Below are 16,527 nucleotides of genomic sequence, written 5' to 3'. Positions count from 1 at the left end.
CAAAATGCACTTCAATTGTAAGTCATAAATCAAGCAGCACCAGGGGTACTATCTCTTGGTGAGGATATATCCTACAACTGCTCACCTTTTTGTAAAGAGTGCCCTGCAGTTAGTTCATTTAAAACAACCTAACCTTTATATTTTGTAGAACCTCATATTTTTAGCTTAGTGTAGGAGCTCCAAGTGGTGGATTCCTAATTCAAATCTTCTAAACTAAAGGTCAATATAGAGCAAATAAAGACAGTTTGCTGTAGATCTAGTTTAGAAATGAATTTCTACTCCAAGTTGAGATCAAAAGCACTGCAACTCTCTGTCTCAAAAATAAAGAATCATAAAAATTTCATACTGAGTACCCAAATTAGGTTATTCTAAAAAGGGAATGAGCAACTTATTGACACATTGGTTTAAAAATCTATTTTTGCAACTACCAGCCTACAATTTCATGGTTAATCACCAGGCGTACCTAAAATACTTTTATGGTCAATTTTTTCATAACCACAAAAGACGAGGCCTCTTAATCATAGGAAAAGCGTTCCCAGTTGAATAGGTCGGTTTTTTTATATGTTGTACATTTTGACCCATGTAGACAGTGGAAAATTTCGCCGCTGCGATTCGCCGCGAAATTTTTAGAATGTGCTTAGGAATCTGAAAACCAGAAGTACTGATCTTAACCCCCTGATCACGAAAATATAAAGCGAAATAACGCAAAATCGGTCTTTTTCCGGATTTATCGCGCGAAACCTGCGAAATCATATAAATTTATCAGCGAATTTCGTACATTTTCGTGAGATTTACATATATATGTATGCGTGAAAGACGAAATTTGCCGCTTTTTTTTTCGAATTAAGAAATCACGGAGTTGTCTCTGAGCATTGGTCGTTATTGACCACTAGCTATCAACGTTCGCCGATGGCATCAAAACACTAATGAAAGAAATGGCAGCAACCGGGGCATAAAGGTAACCTCTAATAATTTTAACATGTGATCAAGTGAAAGCTTTATTTGAAGCTGTCAAACGCAAAAAGCGCTACAACATTAACGACGAAATCAGCAAAAATAACAGCGAAATTCGGGAAAAATCACCGCGAAATCGGGGACAAATAAAAGCGAAATTTTCCAATGTCTAAGTATAGAGAAGTAGTCGAGTTCTGCCTCCTAGTCCACTGAACCTATCCATGTTTTTTGGAGAACTTATTTAGAATACACAAATAATCATCAGCATTCAAATTTATTACAAAACCATGAGCATCTGAATAAAATTCAATCCATCAAATAACAAGAAGCGTCAAAGTGAAAAAACTAATTTCTTTCCTCTCCCTAATTTAAAAAATAGCATAATTTGTAATGGAACAAAATTAACATGAAATAAACAAGAATGTCCTAATTGTATAGATTCTAGTCCATTAAAAGTTTGGTGACAACCATCCAACTGAGAAAAAAATTGCATTGACCATAAACTCAGCTCAAGTTGTTGAGTTCTTTGTTCTTCTTCTTGTTCTCTCAGGTATTTCAAGTATAATTGTCAATCCTCAGAGGTGTGAACTCATAATTATTGGAGATCAAGGTCACAAAGGTCAACATATTTGCTGCTGTCCTCAATAAATATTTCTTCTTAGTAAAATAGGAGCCATGTTTCATCCGTGAAATTTGGATACTAACAGGTTCCCCTACTATTTGAATTAAAATTTATGAATCTAATTTATCAACTAGGTATAAACAGTTACATTTGTACTGTCAAAAGAACAGAGGATGGTTTGCTGTGTGTTCCTTCCTGGCCAGACTTTGTTTTGACAGGCTGAATTAGTGGTCATAGCACTTCATATGTCCAACGATGACTAAAACACAAACATAACCTCAATCTCAAATGCAGAGTGTTTGGTCGCTGTGCATTAATTCATGGTCGTTTAAAATTTTAAGAGCGACAAAACTTAGCTGAGTCTCAGAATCTAGTCATTCAACATTGACTTATCAAATAGATGCTCTCAGACCTTTACGTAAGGTTTTCATTGTTCATAGATTTTTTTCTCTTATTAATGTTTTCAAATGAAGTAGTTGGCTGTCAGTCGATTATTGCTTGCCGATTTCAATCCTCATTTCACTGTGTTAAGAGGGATCGTCATTGAAGTTTTCTTTCCATCATTTTTCCATTGATACTTGGTTCCATAATTCATGAAGCTGGTCATTTGTTTGAAACTCATTGCCAAGTCTTTCACATCATTCAGTAGAAGGGAAAGGTGAACAATAAGCCCTGTACGCAAGCCCACTGAACAGCAGCTCTGTTACATTTGTCACCATTGATTTATTTGCCAAACATTGTTGCCCTTTTGGGCAGAGGCAATGTTGGTACGTTGAATAATAATCCAGTCGCACATTAGCACAATGCTCATCAACTTTGCATTTGCCCAACTAGAAAATGAGACAAAAAGAATCAAGGAATCAGTTTTTTCAAAGTCTTTTTATCTTGAATACTAACTAAAATTTTAGTCACAAATGGTATGTAGTTCTGAATTCATGGCAATTCAACTCTTTTTTTTTCTCCCGGTTTTAACCCTTGTTTCTTTTGTTTTATTTTTCCTTTTTTCTGTTAAACTATGGGAAATAACTGTTAAAAAGCCAGTTTTTCCAATCCTAACTGTTTCACTGTTTTTTGTGATAAGTAAAATATGTTACTTTAAACGGCTGTGCAAGTATACTGCAAATTCTTTCTTGGCACAAATCACCATCCTAAGTCAGTGAATCTAAAGAATCAACAATTCTTCATTTTAGGAGGAAGCAACTAGAAACTGCATAAGGTCACTTTCAATACAGTCTCTCCTAATCTCTGCCAATTGGTTAATAATCACCCAAGTTTATTCAGAGAGGTCTTGTTTTACAGTACAAATTTACAAAGGACTTCTGTCGAAGGGTTGATCCTGAGAGGAGAACATTTTTGCCCTTCAAATTTTTAAATGATCTGTAGGTCGATTCTTTAAAACTCTGTTACATCCTTGTAACATTTCAATATCACCATTATTAGAGAATTCACCCAAAAACTGATGGTGCCATGAAAGAAGTTCCTGAAAAGTGGCTGCCTCTTGGGGAAAAAATGGCTGAAAGTTTCTAATAAACTCGAAAATGTTTTTAGAAAAAGGCTGAATTCCAAAGTGTGTCCCAAGTTTCTCTTGATTGTTTATTGGAACAGTGTCCATGCCTTTTAATGATGGAGAAGGATCGTGAGGAGACTTATATTCTACCGGAATACGTACATTTGTGCAGTGATAATGGCTCGTCATGTGAGTTGTACCGTTCGGATGTTTTTCAAGGAAATGCTTCTGTAAGGTCCAGTATTTTGGATTTTCGCATGTGCAGAATGCAGTGGCCAGCACTTTCCGCTCTTTAAACGCCTCTGTTTGAGTTTCCTCTATGATCAGTGCAGTTTGCTCTAACTTGCACTTTGGCATCTCATCTGTGCGATTGCACGTCTGTAAGAATTTCCCAATTCAAAAGTAAAAAATTCAGAAACGATAAAATGTCATCCATTTCGTCAAATCCTCTTGACCCTTCAATTTGCTTTCTTTAGCACAGTTAGACAGATCCAAGCAGGAAAGCGTATCTGCATCTCTTATCGCCTAAAATCCTCCTTCGATCTATATTTTGGTCTGGAAAAACTGAGCTATGCAAGCCTTGAAACTTTTTGTGAATCCTTCGGGTTGATGGTTGAAATTGTTAGGTAAAACTATAGACAAAGAAAACAAAGGATGGGTGCTTGTTTTAGACTGAGGGGAAAATTGTGAACTAACCATACTACTGTGGTAGTGAAAAGAGCAGTAAGTGCATGCTGGGATGAACCTCGAGACACATAAAAGCATGTGCTAATCATGGCTCACACAGAAATGCACTTACTGCTCTCTTCGCTATCACGGCAGTATAGGCTTCTCGTTTGTTGCCGATAGTTAGTCCATTGCTTACCTTTTTTGCCCTCTGCAACCACCTGTTTCCATCCTTAGGATCGCTCCATTTCCCCCAAAGACAAAGAAAACAAAGGTTTTCTTTGTCTATTGCTTTGTTTATCAATTTGAATAATCAGCCTGCTGGGGTTTAAAAATACATTCATAAACTTTTGAGACAACGTCCTCAGCTTTCGCGTAAAATCATGAGAAGAAATTAGACAACGTGAGACGTTGTCAGGCTGACCCGGGTGGATTTTGTCTAGTTTTTTTGAAATATCTACAAGCCCGTTTCTCTTAATGTTTTGGCAATCAACAGCTGAAAATCTGAAGATGAACAGGACTGCCTTGCAATTTTCAAATTCTGACCCAGGTGTCTCACTAACTGAGCAGCCCTCGGAGGATGCAGAATGCCTGCTAGAATTTGGAGATCTGTCAGCACATCTTCCTCATTAAAAAATTAATTACTCATTAAAAACTGAGTTGAAAACTTTGTTCAAAGTTATCCAATTTTTTTTTAGTCGATACTTCTTTGAAAATACCTTAACACAGCATCAAAACTAAGCTTATAAGTTCTTGCAATCCCCAAAATTGATGCACTGGAGGGAATGATTTTGATGTCAAAACAAAATCCAAGATGTGTCAGAACTTTTAACCAAAGTACTAGGTATTGATTTCAAATACTACACTGAAATTGATTAATCCATGATAAGGGTTGTTTCTTTAGGTTCCTGCTTTTAAGCCAAATTAAATAGATTAGCTGGGCATGATTGGCCAAAAACTATTCATATGTTATTGGATTAACAGAATGTTGTCATGGCCGGAAGGCAGTCATTCATCGCCACACGTTTTACATGGTAAAAAAATGCCTAAAAAGTCAGAAGATACCTTGAAAGATTAGTGAATTTTATGCAACAGTGAAAAATCAGGAGAAAGAAAACTTAGCAACCAAACTTTGACTTTACTTCATGTTACAAATTTTGAGTGGCTCTGATAACACTCTTGCCTACAGTCGGCAAAGCTCAAATTTTGCAACTTATGTCATGTGGAGATCATTCTTGAGATCAGAAAGTTATTCGTTCAAAAACCTTGAAAAAACAAAAAATTTTAAAATTCAAGGAAACTGGTCACCTGGTTTAAATATTTGTAAAACGATTGATTGTTGGGAATAAAGCAAAGCCATTTAAAACTTTGTTAAGGTGCTTGTGTAAGCTCTCAATAAGGAGAAGTAATGAAGATGGCTTTAAAAATCAATTCCTCCATAGTAACATCTAGAAGTGGTTTTTCTTCAATCCCCCCCCCCCCTTTTTTTAACTGACATAGTTTTCAATCAGTTACCTTCATTTGAGCTCGGTTATTCAAGAACAAAGTTCTGTTATCATGAGGTTTCGCCAGAGTATAGGGACACTCCTCTCCACCAGGACATCTGCAGAGTCGCTCAGCTCTAGGAGGGATCCAGAATGTATCATGCACAATACTGCATATCCCTCCATTTTTGCAGGTGTCCAAATCTCCCTCACTGCGCACCTAGAATGATCATTAAAATTGGCTAATAATTATGTGCTGCTACCTTCTCTGTATTGTATTCTAATCAGTCATTTGACCTTAAACAGGCAGAAATTTCTTTAAAAACAGAGCAGTTTTAAGATCAAGAAATTATCTTTATTAATTAAGATATAAGGTTAAATTGTTAATGACTTTGAAAGTGTTTCCCCCTGATAAAATTTGATTGAAGGAAAACATAAAAATGTAGGTTTTCTCGTTTCATAGCTACATTTTTTCGAAAATTAATTTAAGAAAAAAAATTGCAACAGCCCCATTGAATGCCTAAATTCCACGAGTACCCAACATTAAAAATCAAAAAATTTCCAAAGAATGATCAACTTACACCTAAGGCCCTGTTGAAACCATTTTTTCTGTCGAAAAGTCTTTTTTGCAACTAACTGATCGGCATTTGAAAATTGAAATTTTTTTAGGAAATAAGGAAACCAAGATAAAGATTTCTGAGGAGTATTTTTCCAAGAAAACTTTGATTATAGAAGGAGAAAAGACCTGAAGAGAGATAATTTAGAATGTATATGTTTAATTTGAAGGGAATTAAAGTAGAACAATATTCTCAGATGTATGAGCTCAAAAGTCAACTGGAATTGACTCTAGTCCAAAAACACTATGTTAACTGTATGAATAAAATCTAGTGTGAGCACATACCTCTGAGAGGTTGTTGAGTTCAAATTAACATAATGTGTGACAGGCCTCACTGCCAAACAGGCTATTTTTAAGAGAAATGGAGTGGCGCATTTTTGAACTATCTAATTCAAATCAGTTGGAAAGATAAATTTGATTGATAAGTTGACCACCAATTATTATTGACGAATGAATTCGAAGAATGGTGTTACAGTTGGTTGCACCATAGTTGGAGACTTAAGCCAAAGGTGATTTCATTCCTCATCAAGTTACTTTATTCAGATTGATTATTGACTAAACTTGCCCCACTGAAAGTTGAAAATCAAAAGAAAAATATGAAATATTCCAAAGAAATAATGACCACATCAACTTGAAGTGAGAAATTGGGGCTTTGAATGTTGATTTGTATGAGAATCGAGGAGAAGGAATTTTACTCTAAGGTTATAAGTCACCTACCTGGCCAGGATACAGGAGCACAACTTGATCCAACTGACTCTTGAAAGCTAAACCAGAGGAAAGTGGAAGTAGGTACACACTGCAGGAAAACACCAGAAAAAACGGATGACCTGACATTTTTCTTTCTCGTGAGGAATTTGATTTTAGTGCGGAATAACCAGGAACATGTAATGGTTACAGATTAAACTGATTCATCAGACATTTATCTCAGTAACCTCCAAATAAGTTATTCGTGATGAGAGGTAAATAAACTCGTCTAATCACTTTTTCACTGCAGGTTTATTTTTGGTTCTGACTGATTGTGTGGAGCATTGATTAGTTTCTCTTGAGAGATAACGCTTATCTGCTCTGTTATCTCACGCGCTTCTCTTATTCTCTCTTGGTCTACGGGCCAGGTATCTCAAGAGATGAAAAAACTGACCATGGACCCTCGGCATTGTCATTTTTTCTCTTTCCTTCTTATTCATCTTCCTCTTCTTCAGTGGTCGGCTCTCTCATAGCACAGAAGACGGTAGGATTGTATGGATTCAAAACCTTATTTGTTACTGCAGATTCATCAAGTGTAAGCGCAATGAGAAAATAGTGTTCAGAAGTTTCAAACACTTTATATTTTTGCCACCATAGGATTCAGAGATTTCTTTCTACAGTTTAGTAAAGATTCAACCCTCCTTCATAAAACCCACTCTTTGGTTTTTATGCAAATGAAAAATGATGTAGGTATAGAAATTTCAATAGAGGATTTACTTGCTCTTTTTATGGGTTTTTTTTACTGTCCCTGAAATTTGGTCCTCAGTAAACACGTACCACATATAATAAATAAAATCAACACATAATGTGAAATGGAATATGAAATAAATCCTGTTGAAATCAATGCAAGTCTCTTCAAAGTGAAATTGAAGATAAGTTTTTTGAGAGTAAAATAAACTCATGTTAATGAATAACTTACATCGTGTGCTATGGTTAAACAAGCTATATGAGGACTATTCCTAGTTTTAGTAGCCTCCATAAAGATTTTAAGGTAGTTATTCAAAAGTGAATTACGTTTTTGTTCTGAATAATATCTGTATAGAATTTTTTTGTCTCCGATCTTGATTGATGTTTCTTTCTATCCAACCAGGCGATGGAGGCAACAAAAACATTGATGCGCAAGGAGATGAGGGCTCAATTAAACATGGCGCTAGCAGCAGAATGTCATTTACTTGTTAAGAACTGGAACACTCCCGAGTGTCAAGAGAACTTCAAGAAATTTCTGCGAGATGAGTCTCTCTGGCAAATAACAAAATAATTGTATCATAATTTTTTTTTGTATATTTTGAATGTTGATTTGTTAATTATGGTCCTAGTCCAATGGACCAGTAACAGCGTAATACTGTTTCTAGGGCAATCCTGTTTAAGTTTGACCCTCCACTTGTTCCTAATTTTTACGAGTAAGTGCGAGTTCAGTCTGCACGCTGACAAGAGGAAAATAATCCTTCTGATGGTTTGTTGTGTATCCCCACTCTGCTGTTTCTCTAGTTTTCAATAGACTTTAATATCTAGAATGTTCAGTATGAAAGCGGGTGAGAAAAAATTAATATTTCAACCTGATTGGAAAACTGTCCAAACCTAAACGGTAATCATTGTAAATATTGTAATGCATCATTAGTTCGTAACCACCCAATATGTGACTTTTCTCTCAGTGGTTCACTGACCAAAGCAATCTTTGCAAGCATTGATTTTCAATCTGAGATGGACTGAATAAATATGACCAAACTATCTTATAAAGTATTTCATATTTGAAAGGAGGTACCTTTTTTCATGACGAAATATTCATTTGATTTTAAAATTTGTCTTGCCAACAATAAACAAGGCTAAAAATCCTCGAGCCTTGATATACATTATTGACAATGGATTCCAGGGTTTATGAATTTATGGATGTTTACCTTTTTTGCACATCTCAATTGATTCTTGGCTGTGGCGCACCAACCCCATAGAAGGAATTGTATCAAAAAGTCTTGGCAAGATCAGTCCCTCTGGCAAATAATTGAACAATTTTACAATAATTTATCTCTGTAGAAATTGAGAAAAACAATACAGAAAAGAAAGACTTACCTTCCAATCATAGCAATCAAATTTGAGTGAAAGGTATGTACAATCAGAACCTGATCATGGAATAGTAGATCATGGAAAAGAGCGTGATTGAGAGTGAAACAACGAATGGTGTAAATTGGGGATTAATGGGAAAAGAGGGTCACGACTAACTATAAAACCTCATATCTCAGTTGCAAGGGTTAAAAATTTCGAAGCATGCTTCATGTTACAAAATGGAAGCAAATTAACCCCTCAGCTTGAATTTTTTCTGATTTTCTTTACCGTTTCTTGGTTACCTTGCAATCATGTCAAGTTAAAATCTTGATTCGTTTCTCCTCTGAAAAAAAAACAATGCCCCCAAATTTTGGAGCCTTGCAATTAAGATACTGTAATTTAGAGCTTAATCACCGTAGGGCAGTGTAAAATAGAGGAGATACCATGATGTGCACGGCATTTTGACATCAACGGAAGTAGAGAAGATACTGCATCCAAGTCGGCGTAATATTGTTCTGTCATCTGAATGGAAGTGACAAAATTGTAAATTGAATTTCTTCAAACTCTAAGCTAATGTTCATATTCAGTTGGGAAGTCAATTATCAATTCGTTGACATGTTTACCAAAAGCTACTTGTACATGTATGTGCTTTAACTGTATATAAGTCTTCTTAATCACAGAGCTGGGGAAAGACTTCTCATCCACTAGTTATCACCTAGTTGTACCTGTCGATCCCATGTTTTTATGTATTATGTCATAAGGTGTACATAGTATAATCGCAGCCTTTTTTTGCGGCAAATCTAGGACTCCATTCTAAGCAAATAGTTTTATTTACACTGAGGAGTTGTTCAATTTAACCCAGGAATATTTTTCCTGCTTTTTAGATTACTTTTGGTGATGGCAGTGCATCTTTAAATCAATTCTGTTGTTTAAGTAAAAAGTCTCTCCACAAATACTTTTCTGAATTTGTTATTTTTGACTTGAACCCCATGCTGAGTCCGAAATGCAACCTCTCAGCAAGTATTTTTAAGTATCCTTGCGTCTACATCTGTGAAAACTTCAAAAGCAGAGCTCATTAACCCATTCAGAACTTTTTCTACGGCTTGTTCCACTTTCCTGATGATTACTGCATTTACCAGGATCAAAAAGCCTGTCAACAAAATGGGATTTTCTGCCTTTACTGGAACCTCTTTCATTCAATCGTGTCTTAAATGAAACCCAATGATGAGACAATCCTCAACTGTAAGTTATAGAAAGTTGAAAGCTTGTTTGGTAATACAGCATTGCAAAGGTTTTTTTTTTTTTTTTTTTTTTTTTTATCATTTAAAAATTCACATAATTTGAGGTTTCTCTGTCAATAAATCAACTTTGGTCCATCTTTTTGCATTTTCTGAGTCTCAGTTTCATCAGCTGATGTTATTCGGCTAATGAGACCACTGTTGATCCAAACGTTTAACAACTGGTCGCAATGCAGTGTTACAAAGATTATTCACGATTTCTCAGACCTTCAGTATGAAACTTTATTCCTGGTTATTTAAGTTGGACAAAGTTGGGGACTGGGGGCCAAGGGTTGACCTCAAGGTAACCTGGAGGATAGAAACCTTGAAACGATACAATTTGAATTCCTTGGTGTCTACTTTCTGTTCAACCCCCAGTTCCCGACTTCATCTGACTCAAAATAACGGAGGAAAAAGCCTTGCACTGGTGGTCTAGGATACCCTGTATAAACTTAGCAACGCTGTATCCTGACCAGTCTCTAACCATTGTTTTAAATGACAGTCCATATCGCCAAGTAACTTAAGCTGATGATACTATGCCAAAGAAAATGAATAGGGATCACTTAAGTTGTTTTGTAATCAAGGAACCAGAATATATCAGCATTTTTCAAGGGTGAAAATGTAAACTTGGCAATGCTGCTTTGCTAAAACGAGCTTTTACATCAGTCATAAACTTACAGTGGGAGATCATCTCTTCATAAGGTTTTGTGTAGGACACATTTAAGCGAAATTCCTGAGCGTTCTGAGAAGGGCACTTTTTGGACAAGCTCTTTCTGGCGGTTTTTAATTTTTTTATTACATATTATTATGTTAAAAATACCTCAGAAAGTTGATCGGTGCATTTGATGTTTTCCCTTAAAAAACGGGGGAAAATTAACTTAATTTTTAAGTGAATACAATAGGATTTTCTTTTAATGTGCCCTCTACTGTTATCAAATTGATCAGTCCTTAGAAAAATCCAGGGACTGGTTGATCCAATATCTCACAGCACTAAAACCCTAATGATGTTTATCCGGATACTGGCATGAAAGTTGCTCTTTTCTCAGTATTCACAGCCTCATCAGTCCGAGTTTTACTCGGCACAGAAATCTCCTTTCTAAACTTTATAATGTAAGTCTAAAGTTGGGTACGTTTAGCCAGAATCAGCCTATTTGTTTTTGAAGTTGGCTAATTGTCTCTCATGTTTCATTCTGTCAACAGAAAATTAAATAGCATTACACCTTAAAAAATATTGTTCAAGTCAATTGTTAGGTACTATCTTGTCAACAAATAAAAATTAAGAAAACTAGGCAACTTCTGCAAGCTGATTATTAAAAAAATGTGTGGACCGAACATTAGGTTGAGAAGACCGAGGAAAACTGAGCTGCCCTATCGGTTGAAACGGGTGGTTGTTGTAGATGAAGGGAGAAAATGATGGACGAACTATAAGCCCTCATTGGTTGGTGTTAGTCAATTAATTATCTCCTTTGTCCATTATAACCACCTGCTTCTACCCATAGGATTGCTCCATTTTTTCTTTGTCTATTTTGTCGATCAATATTGATAATGAGCTGGGCTGATTCTGATAAAATCCGTCCAATTTCTCAAAAGAAATTTGAATTTTCTTAGTTTCTGTCAATACTTTTTCTCATCACCATATTTTGTATTTCTTTGAAGCATTGTTTAGTAATGGTTCGAGTTGATGTTGAACTATAGATATTCTCAACTTTTGTGCGGATTCAGGAGATAAAGTTTTTATCACAGTTTTCTAGTTCTTTGTGTACAGTTTCCTCTATTGTTCGTTTTAGGGAAAAATCAGTTATCAAGGACTATTCAAGTAGACGCATTTCCCTCTCATCTTGATACCTTTACATCCCCCCTATAATGTTCTTGCCTATGTTTCTGTAATGGAGTATAATGTTGATAGAGAATCCGTTTACCTTTAGGTGCGTTAAACAATACTTGAAGAGACCCTACGTCTGGAGAGAATGTTTGTAATAAAAAGAAATGAACCTCATGGACTACACCTTGTCGTTGTTGTTGTAAAATTAGTACTCACTTTTTTCTTCATCCAATAGGTCTTTTGTCACTTGAACTAGTGGCCTATTTTTATGTTTTAGCTTCTTTTATTGTGTCTTACTGTACATTTTTTCCCAGAGAGTTTCCTTAATTATTGTCTAATCATAGTAATCATTTTCTATTTTGAATGTGCTCGGCATTTTCTAGACCAGAGAGCATTCTTATCTGCTCTAATTTGAAACCTCCTCTTTTTTTTGAGAGAATCAAAAGTTCTCGTTATTTTATTCTAGAAAGGTCTTTACCTGCTGTTGAACTTTTCTAATTGTCAACTAGGGTAGGGTGAATGGCACTATTGTTATCGTTCATGTTAGCCAAAGGAAGACGAATTTATATACAGGGCTTTGAATCATAAAATCATGCTAGAAATAACAAGTTGATCATTCAGTGGTATTTTCATAAAATGAAAAAGGAGTCTGGATTACGGGACTTAGAAGTAGGAGCATCATTTCACACTATTTTCTGTTTCTCTTTTCTCCACAGCTAACCTTGAGCTCTACTTATTTTTTGTGCATAAGTCCAGGCGCCTGGTAAGTCTACCTGGTAATTCGGGTACACAGCTTTTTTTTTGGCTTTTTTTTTGGCCTACTTTGTGTCATTTGGGTCTCTGAATCCGAATCTGAAGTTTCCTAACACGTACCTTGTGTGCATCTGCTGCCATGTTGAAGAAACGGCCTAAGAAAGCCTTTTTTTGCGTTTTTTCTAGAATAGCAGCAACGCATGAAAAAAAAACCCAAATTTAGTTGATTTTTTGAATAGCTAACGTAATTTGGAAGATAGTGGTATATAAATGTGCTAGGTTTGCTCAAAAATTGAGGAAGATTCAGCATCGTGAAAATTGCGCCCACTCACGTTTTCGCGGCGCACCCGTCAACGCGCGCTCCGCCAAGTTCCGGAGTCTTCCAAAGTTCCGAGTCCCGAGGCTCCTCAATTTTTTAGCAAACCTAGCACATTTATATACCATTTTCTGCCAAATCACGTCAGCTATTCAGAGCATCAACTAAATCCGGGATTTTTTCTAATGCGTAGCCGCTTTTTTTAAAAAAAAAACGCAAATAAAGGCCTTTTTAGGCAATTTTTTTCTAAATGGCGGCAAACCACAGCAGATACGTGTAAGGAAACTGCAGATTCAGATTCAGCGACCCAAAAAACCTATAGCAGGCCAAAAAAATTGCTGTGTACCCGAAATTTCAGGTAGCCTCATTTTTAGCTACCAGGCGCCTGAACTACAGAGCAGTATTTCCTTAATTTCTCTTCCTTGCCAGAAATTAATCCAGCCTTATTGTTCTATTTTTTTGATGGTCGCAGAAAGCTTTGTCTCAGCCGCCCCCCTCCCCCTTCACCTTGTTTCGTCCAGCAATATTCGACTGCTCCTTCAGAACCAAAATCGTCAAACCACTGATCTCATTTTCCTATCACCGACGTAACATATATCTCGAGCTGAATTTGAGTAACAGGTGAAACTTTAGCTAACCTTTTCCTGCTGCTTAATAAGATAGATAGCCTAATTTTAAAACTTGCTTTGAGATGTGCGTTAAGTTTTTGTGCGTTTTAACAAATTGTTATTATGTATTACGGTATGGTACAGAATGTTTTTTCTGGGGTTATTTGTTACTTAGATTTACATGGTGCTTATTCTTTGTATTCATGGATGTTCAAACTGATTTCAGTGGGTAATCTTTGCCGCTCCTACTAATCCTCCTACATTCACTGTCATCACGAGAACTGAAGTTGCATCTTAAATTAAGATCATTTACAACTTTCATCACCTTAATGCGCAAAAATATTTCTTTTAATTTTCAAACAAACGTTTTACGCTTACTATTGACCGCATCTTTCTTGATTTCATGTTTACAAATATTTGGTCCATTAGTTACAAACGCTATAAAACCAATTGCTTAGGAGGGAAACCGCCCAATGTACCATCAGTTGCCCCTGCCTTTAGATGTGAAGACAAACTGAGGCAGTCTCACCAGCCATGAAAAACGTTGTATTTATCTTGTGTAAGCACTTTAATCTAGAAAAAACTTCTTTACAGTAACATTGTAAAGGAAATCAGCCTTCTTTTTCAATGAAGTGTATGATTATAATCTAGTTTTCAAACCTTCTTAAGGTTCAAGTAATGTTTGTATTTTTCAACCCCCCAAAAGATGTAGCTCTAATTGTTATGGCATTTGTCATGCAAATAATGGTTTTCATGGCCTTTTTTTCTATTTCAGGAAAATGATTGATACTGGAAAAAAGTTGGTTTGTTTCATAAATAGAAGCTGCGCAGATTATAGTTTTTACTTAAACCATTCACACATATCTCAAATGGACTTCCTCTAGAAAACAGGGCCCAGCTATACATTCTACATTACTCTTTTTAGAAAGGCTATGTAATAATTGCCCTCTAGCTTTCCTCAAAAGTGTGCTGATAAGTCCTGTTTACATATTCATGTTCAACTATAAATATTGTACTTTTAGGTAAGTTCCAAATGAATTTTCTCTCTTTTTCTCAATACTTGACCTGTTCTTGTACATCTGCGTTAATAAATTTTTTGGATGACGAATCTTCCTCTGCGCAAGAAGAAAGAATCAGTTTCTATAAAAGAGACGATGAATTAAGAATGCTGTGAGTATTCTCAGCAGTTTCAACTTGAAGCAACCATCTACTGTTGACAAAGTAATGTGAAATATATCCTCTAAATGCGTTTTCAGATTGATCTCCTGAAGCTTTGTTGGAAAAAATTTAAACCTCTGTTAAAAATTTAGTTTCATGTAATGTAAGTAGTTACTAGCAATTCAGCAAATGTTATCACAAAGTTTTTAAAAGCATTTTGTTTATTACTTTATCATTATTTATCATTATTTTTAATTCAGACTCTTTATACACATGAATAATAAATATTTTTAAAATACTTGATTTTTTTCCTCGTTTTTAAAAAAGCCTTTCAGTCTGAGAAGTCTCTGTAAACCTCCTTTAGCATTCCTTACGGACTTTCAAGAACCTGGAGTCCCGTGGAAATATCGATTTGATGTTTCGAAATTTTGCAGTAAGAGGCTGCAAAAATGGTTGCATTTTTGCGACAGAATATCACTATAAGTTGTTGGTCATATAGCAAAATGGAGCTAATCTTGCAGTCCTTCTGAAATTCCGGAACAGTTCTAGCATCCCTTTAGGCCCATGGGATCAGTGGCCCTCCAGCCTCAATTTTCATTTTCAAAATTTTGACGCTGGTCGATTTTTCATCATGATTAAAACTGATAGATCTCTGAATGAGGAAAATGCAAATATCTCCTAAACCGTTGGTCGTAGAGCAAAACGGAGCAACCTTCCTAGTTGTTGAAATTTTTGGAACTACTTATGCACCCTCCTTAGGCCCATGGGGTCGGGAGTCTTCTAGGGTCAAATCGACCTTTTTAATTTGGATTACCAATGTTAGAAAATGTAAATTTTTAGTGCCTCATTACAGGATATTGCAGGGCTTCTCAATTTTCTTCATACCACGAATATTTTTGAGGAAAATTCCGTTTTACAAAATTAAAAATGGAAGCATTAAGACAATAAAAAAAAGTAAAAAGTGGAAAACGTGTTGCTTGAACCATCAATAAACAGAAAAAAGGAGCCCAATGCATAGTTTCTACAGCACAAAAGCCATGAGTTGCGTTGAGATTTCCTTTCTTATGAATTTGATGTTTGGCGGAATACAGTCGTTGGTGGACTTACATTCATGTACTGCTACTATATATTTATTGTTCCAAGCATTTTTATGACTCTTCTGAGTAATTACTTGCTTTATACATAAAACATCCAGGAAACATCCTTTACATTATCTTCCTTTGAATATTCTGAAGCAATTTTTGGAATTAAGTTTCATTTTTCTGAACCATCTCACTTTTGTGAAGTTCAATTTTTCGTTGAAAGGACTTTTTTAAAATAACACAAGTTCGGCTGACAAAGTGACAATTTCACAATGAGTACTACTTGTCTAACGATTCTATAATTTAGAGAGGGGGTCGAAGCGCAAATAAATTCATGGTTACCTGCCGATCATTATTTAATTGCTTTCAGCATACAGAATCTACTTCAATAAGCTGAGAACATTCTTTAAATATCACCCTCACACTAAAATTGTCATCAGGATGTTCTTTGAATCTTATGGGGGGGGGGGGTGTAGGTACGCTTGGGGTTTTCTCAGAATATCTATTCGTAGACACTTTGCATTTAGTCATGCGAGAGACTAAATAAGTGACAGAGAACAAGGTCAGTTGGCAGAATATTACCTTTATTACTAATGCAATAACATGGCGCAGAAATTAATAATTGATAAACAGGAGTAAAAATGTAAAATATGCGTACATCTAATGAAAACCATAACTTCTTCATCCCGAGAATGTTTAAGTAGAAAATAGAATTGTGTTGAACCTCTAAAATAAAAAACGATGTTGGAAAAGAAGAGTGGAGAGAATCAAGGTGAGTTTCATTATTTGACAGGAAAATCACCTGGTGACTCCTTCACAGTTGAGATGATTAACGGTTGAGTGGTCACACCTGATAGGACCGTGCTCTCTAACGGTTGAGT

General features: G+C 35.7%; 2 protein-coding genes across 4 annotated transcripts in view; one reads left to right on the top strand and one right to left on the bottom strand.

Annotated features, from left to right (window-relative positions):
• Window positions 1-14,862, top strand: part of LOC109038451 (HP1 and insulator partner protein 1) — a 28,158-nt gene extending 13,296 nt beyond the window's left edge. For all 3 annotated transcript variants that reach the window (XM_019053489.2, XM_019053491.2, XM_072301040.1), the window contains exon 7: window positions 7,684-14,862. In XM_019053489.2, the coding sequence (XP_018909034.2) occupies window positions 7,684-7,851 (168 nt within the window). In that variant the 3' untranslated portion in view covers window positions 7,852-14,862. The remainder of the gene's footprint in view (window positions 1-7,683) is intronic.
• Window positions 1,210-6,872, bottom strand: LOC109038452 (U-scoloptoxin(11)-Ssd2a). Its single transcript, XM_019053492.2, has 4 exons — window positions 6,567-6,872; window positions 5,265-5,453; window positions 3,246-3,461; window positions 1,210-2,406 (listed from the first exon to the last, which is right to left on the bottom strand). Exons 1-4 carry the CDS (start codon window positions 6,681-6,683, stop codon window positions 2,215-2,217), a joined length of 714 nt encoding a protein of 237 aa, XP_018909037.2. The 5' UTR covers window positions 6,684-6,872; the 3' UTR covers window positions 1,210-2,214.
• Window positions 14,863-16,527: the final 1,665 nt, after the last annotated feature.

This window comes from Bemisia tabaci, chromosome 5 (assembly GCF_918797505.1).
Source record: "Bemisia tabaci chromosome 5, PGI_BMITA_v3".
Lineage (NCBI taxonomy): Eukaryota > Metazoa > Arthropoda > Insecta > Hemiptera > Aleyrodidae > Bemisia > Bemisia tabaci.
Note: the sequence above shows the minus strand (reverse complement) of the source record. Positions and strands in the feature narration are given on the sequence as shown.

Excerpts from the sequence above, each read along its gene's own strand:
- LOC109038452 (XM_019053492.2), bottom strand. The coding sequence starts at position 6,683 with ATGTCAGGTCATCCGTTTTTTCTGGTGTTTTCCTGCAGTGTGTACCTA. Across the intron at positions 3,462-5,264 it reads ATAACCGAGCTCAAATGAAG|ACGTGCAATCGCACAGATGA; the intron begins GTAACTGATTGA and ends AAATTCTTACAG. Across the intron at positions 2,407-3,245 it reads GCCATTATCACTGCACAAAT|TTGGGCAAATGCAAAGTTGA; the intron begins GTACGTATTCCG and ends CTCATTTTCTAG.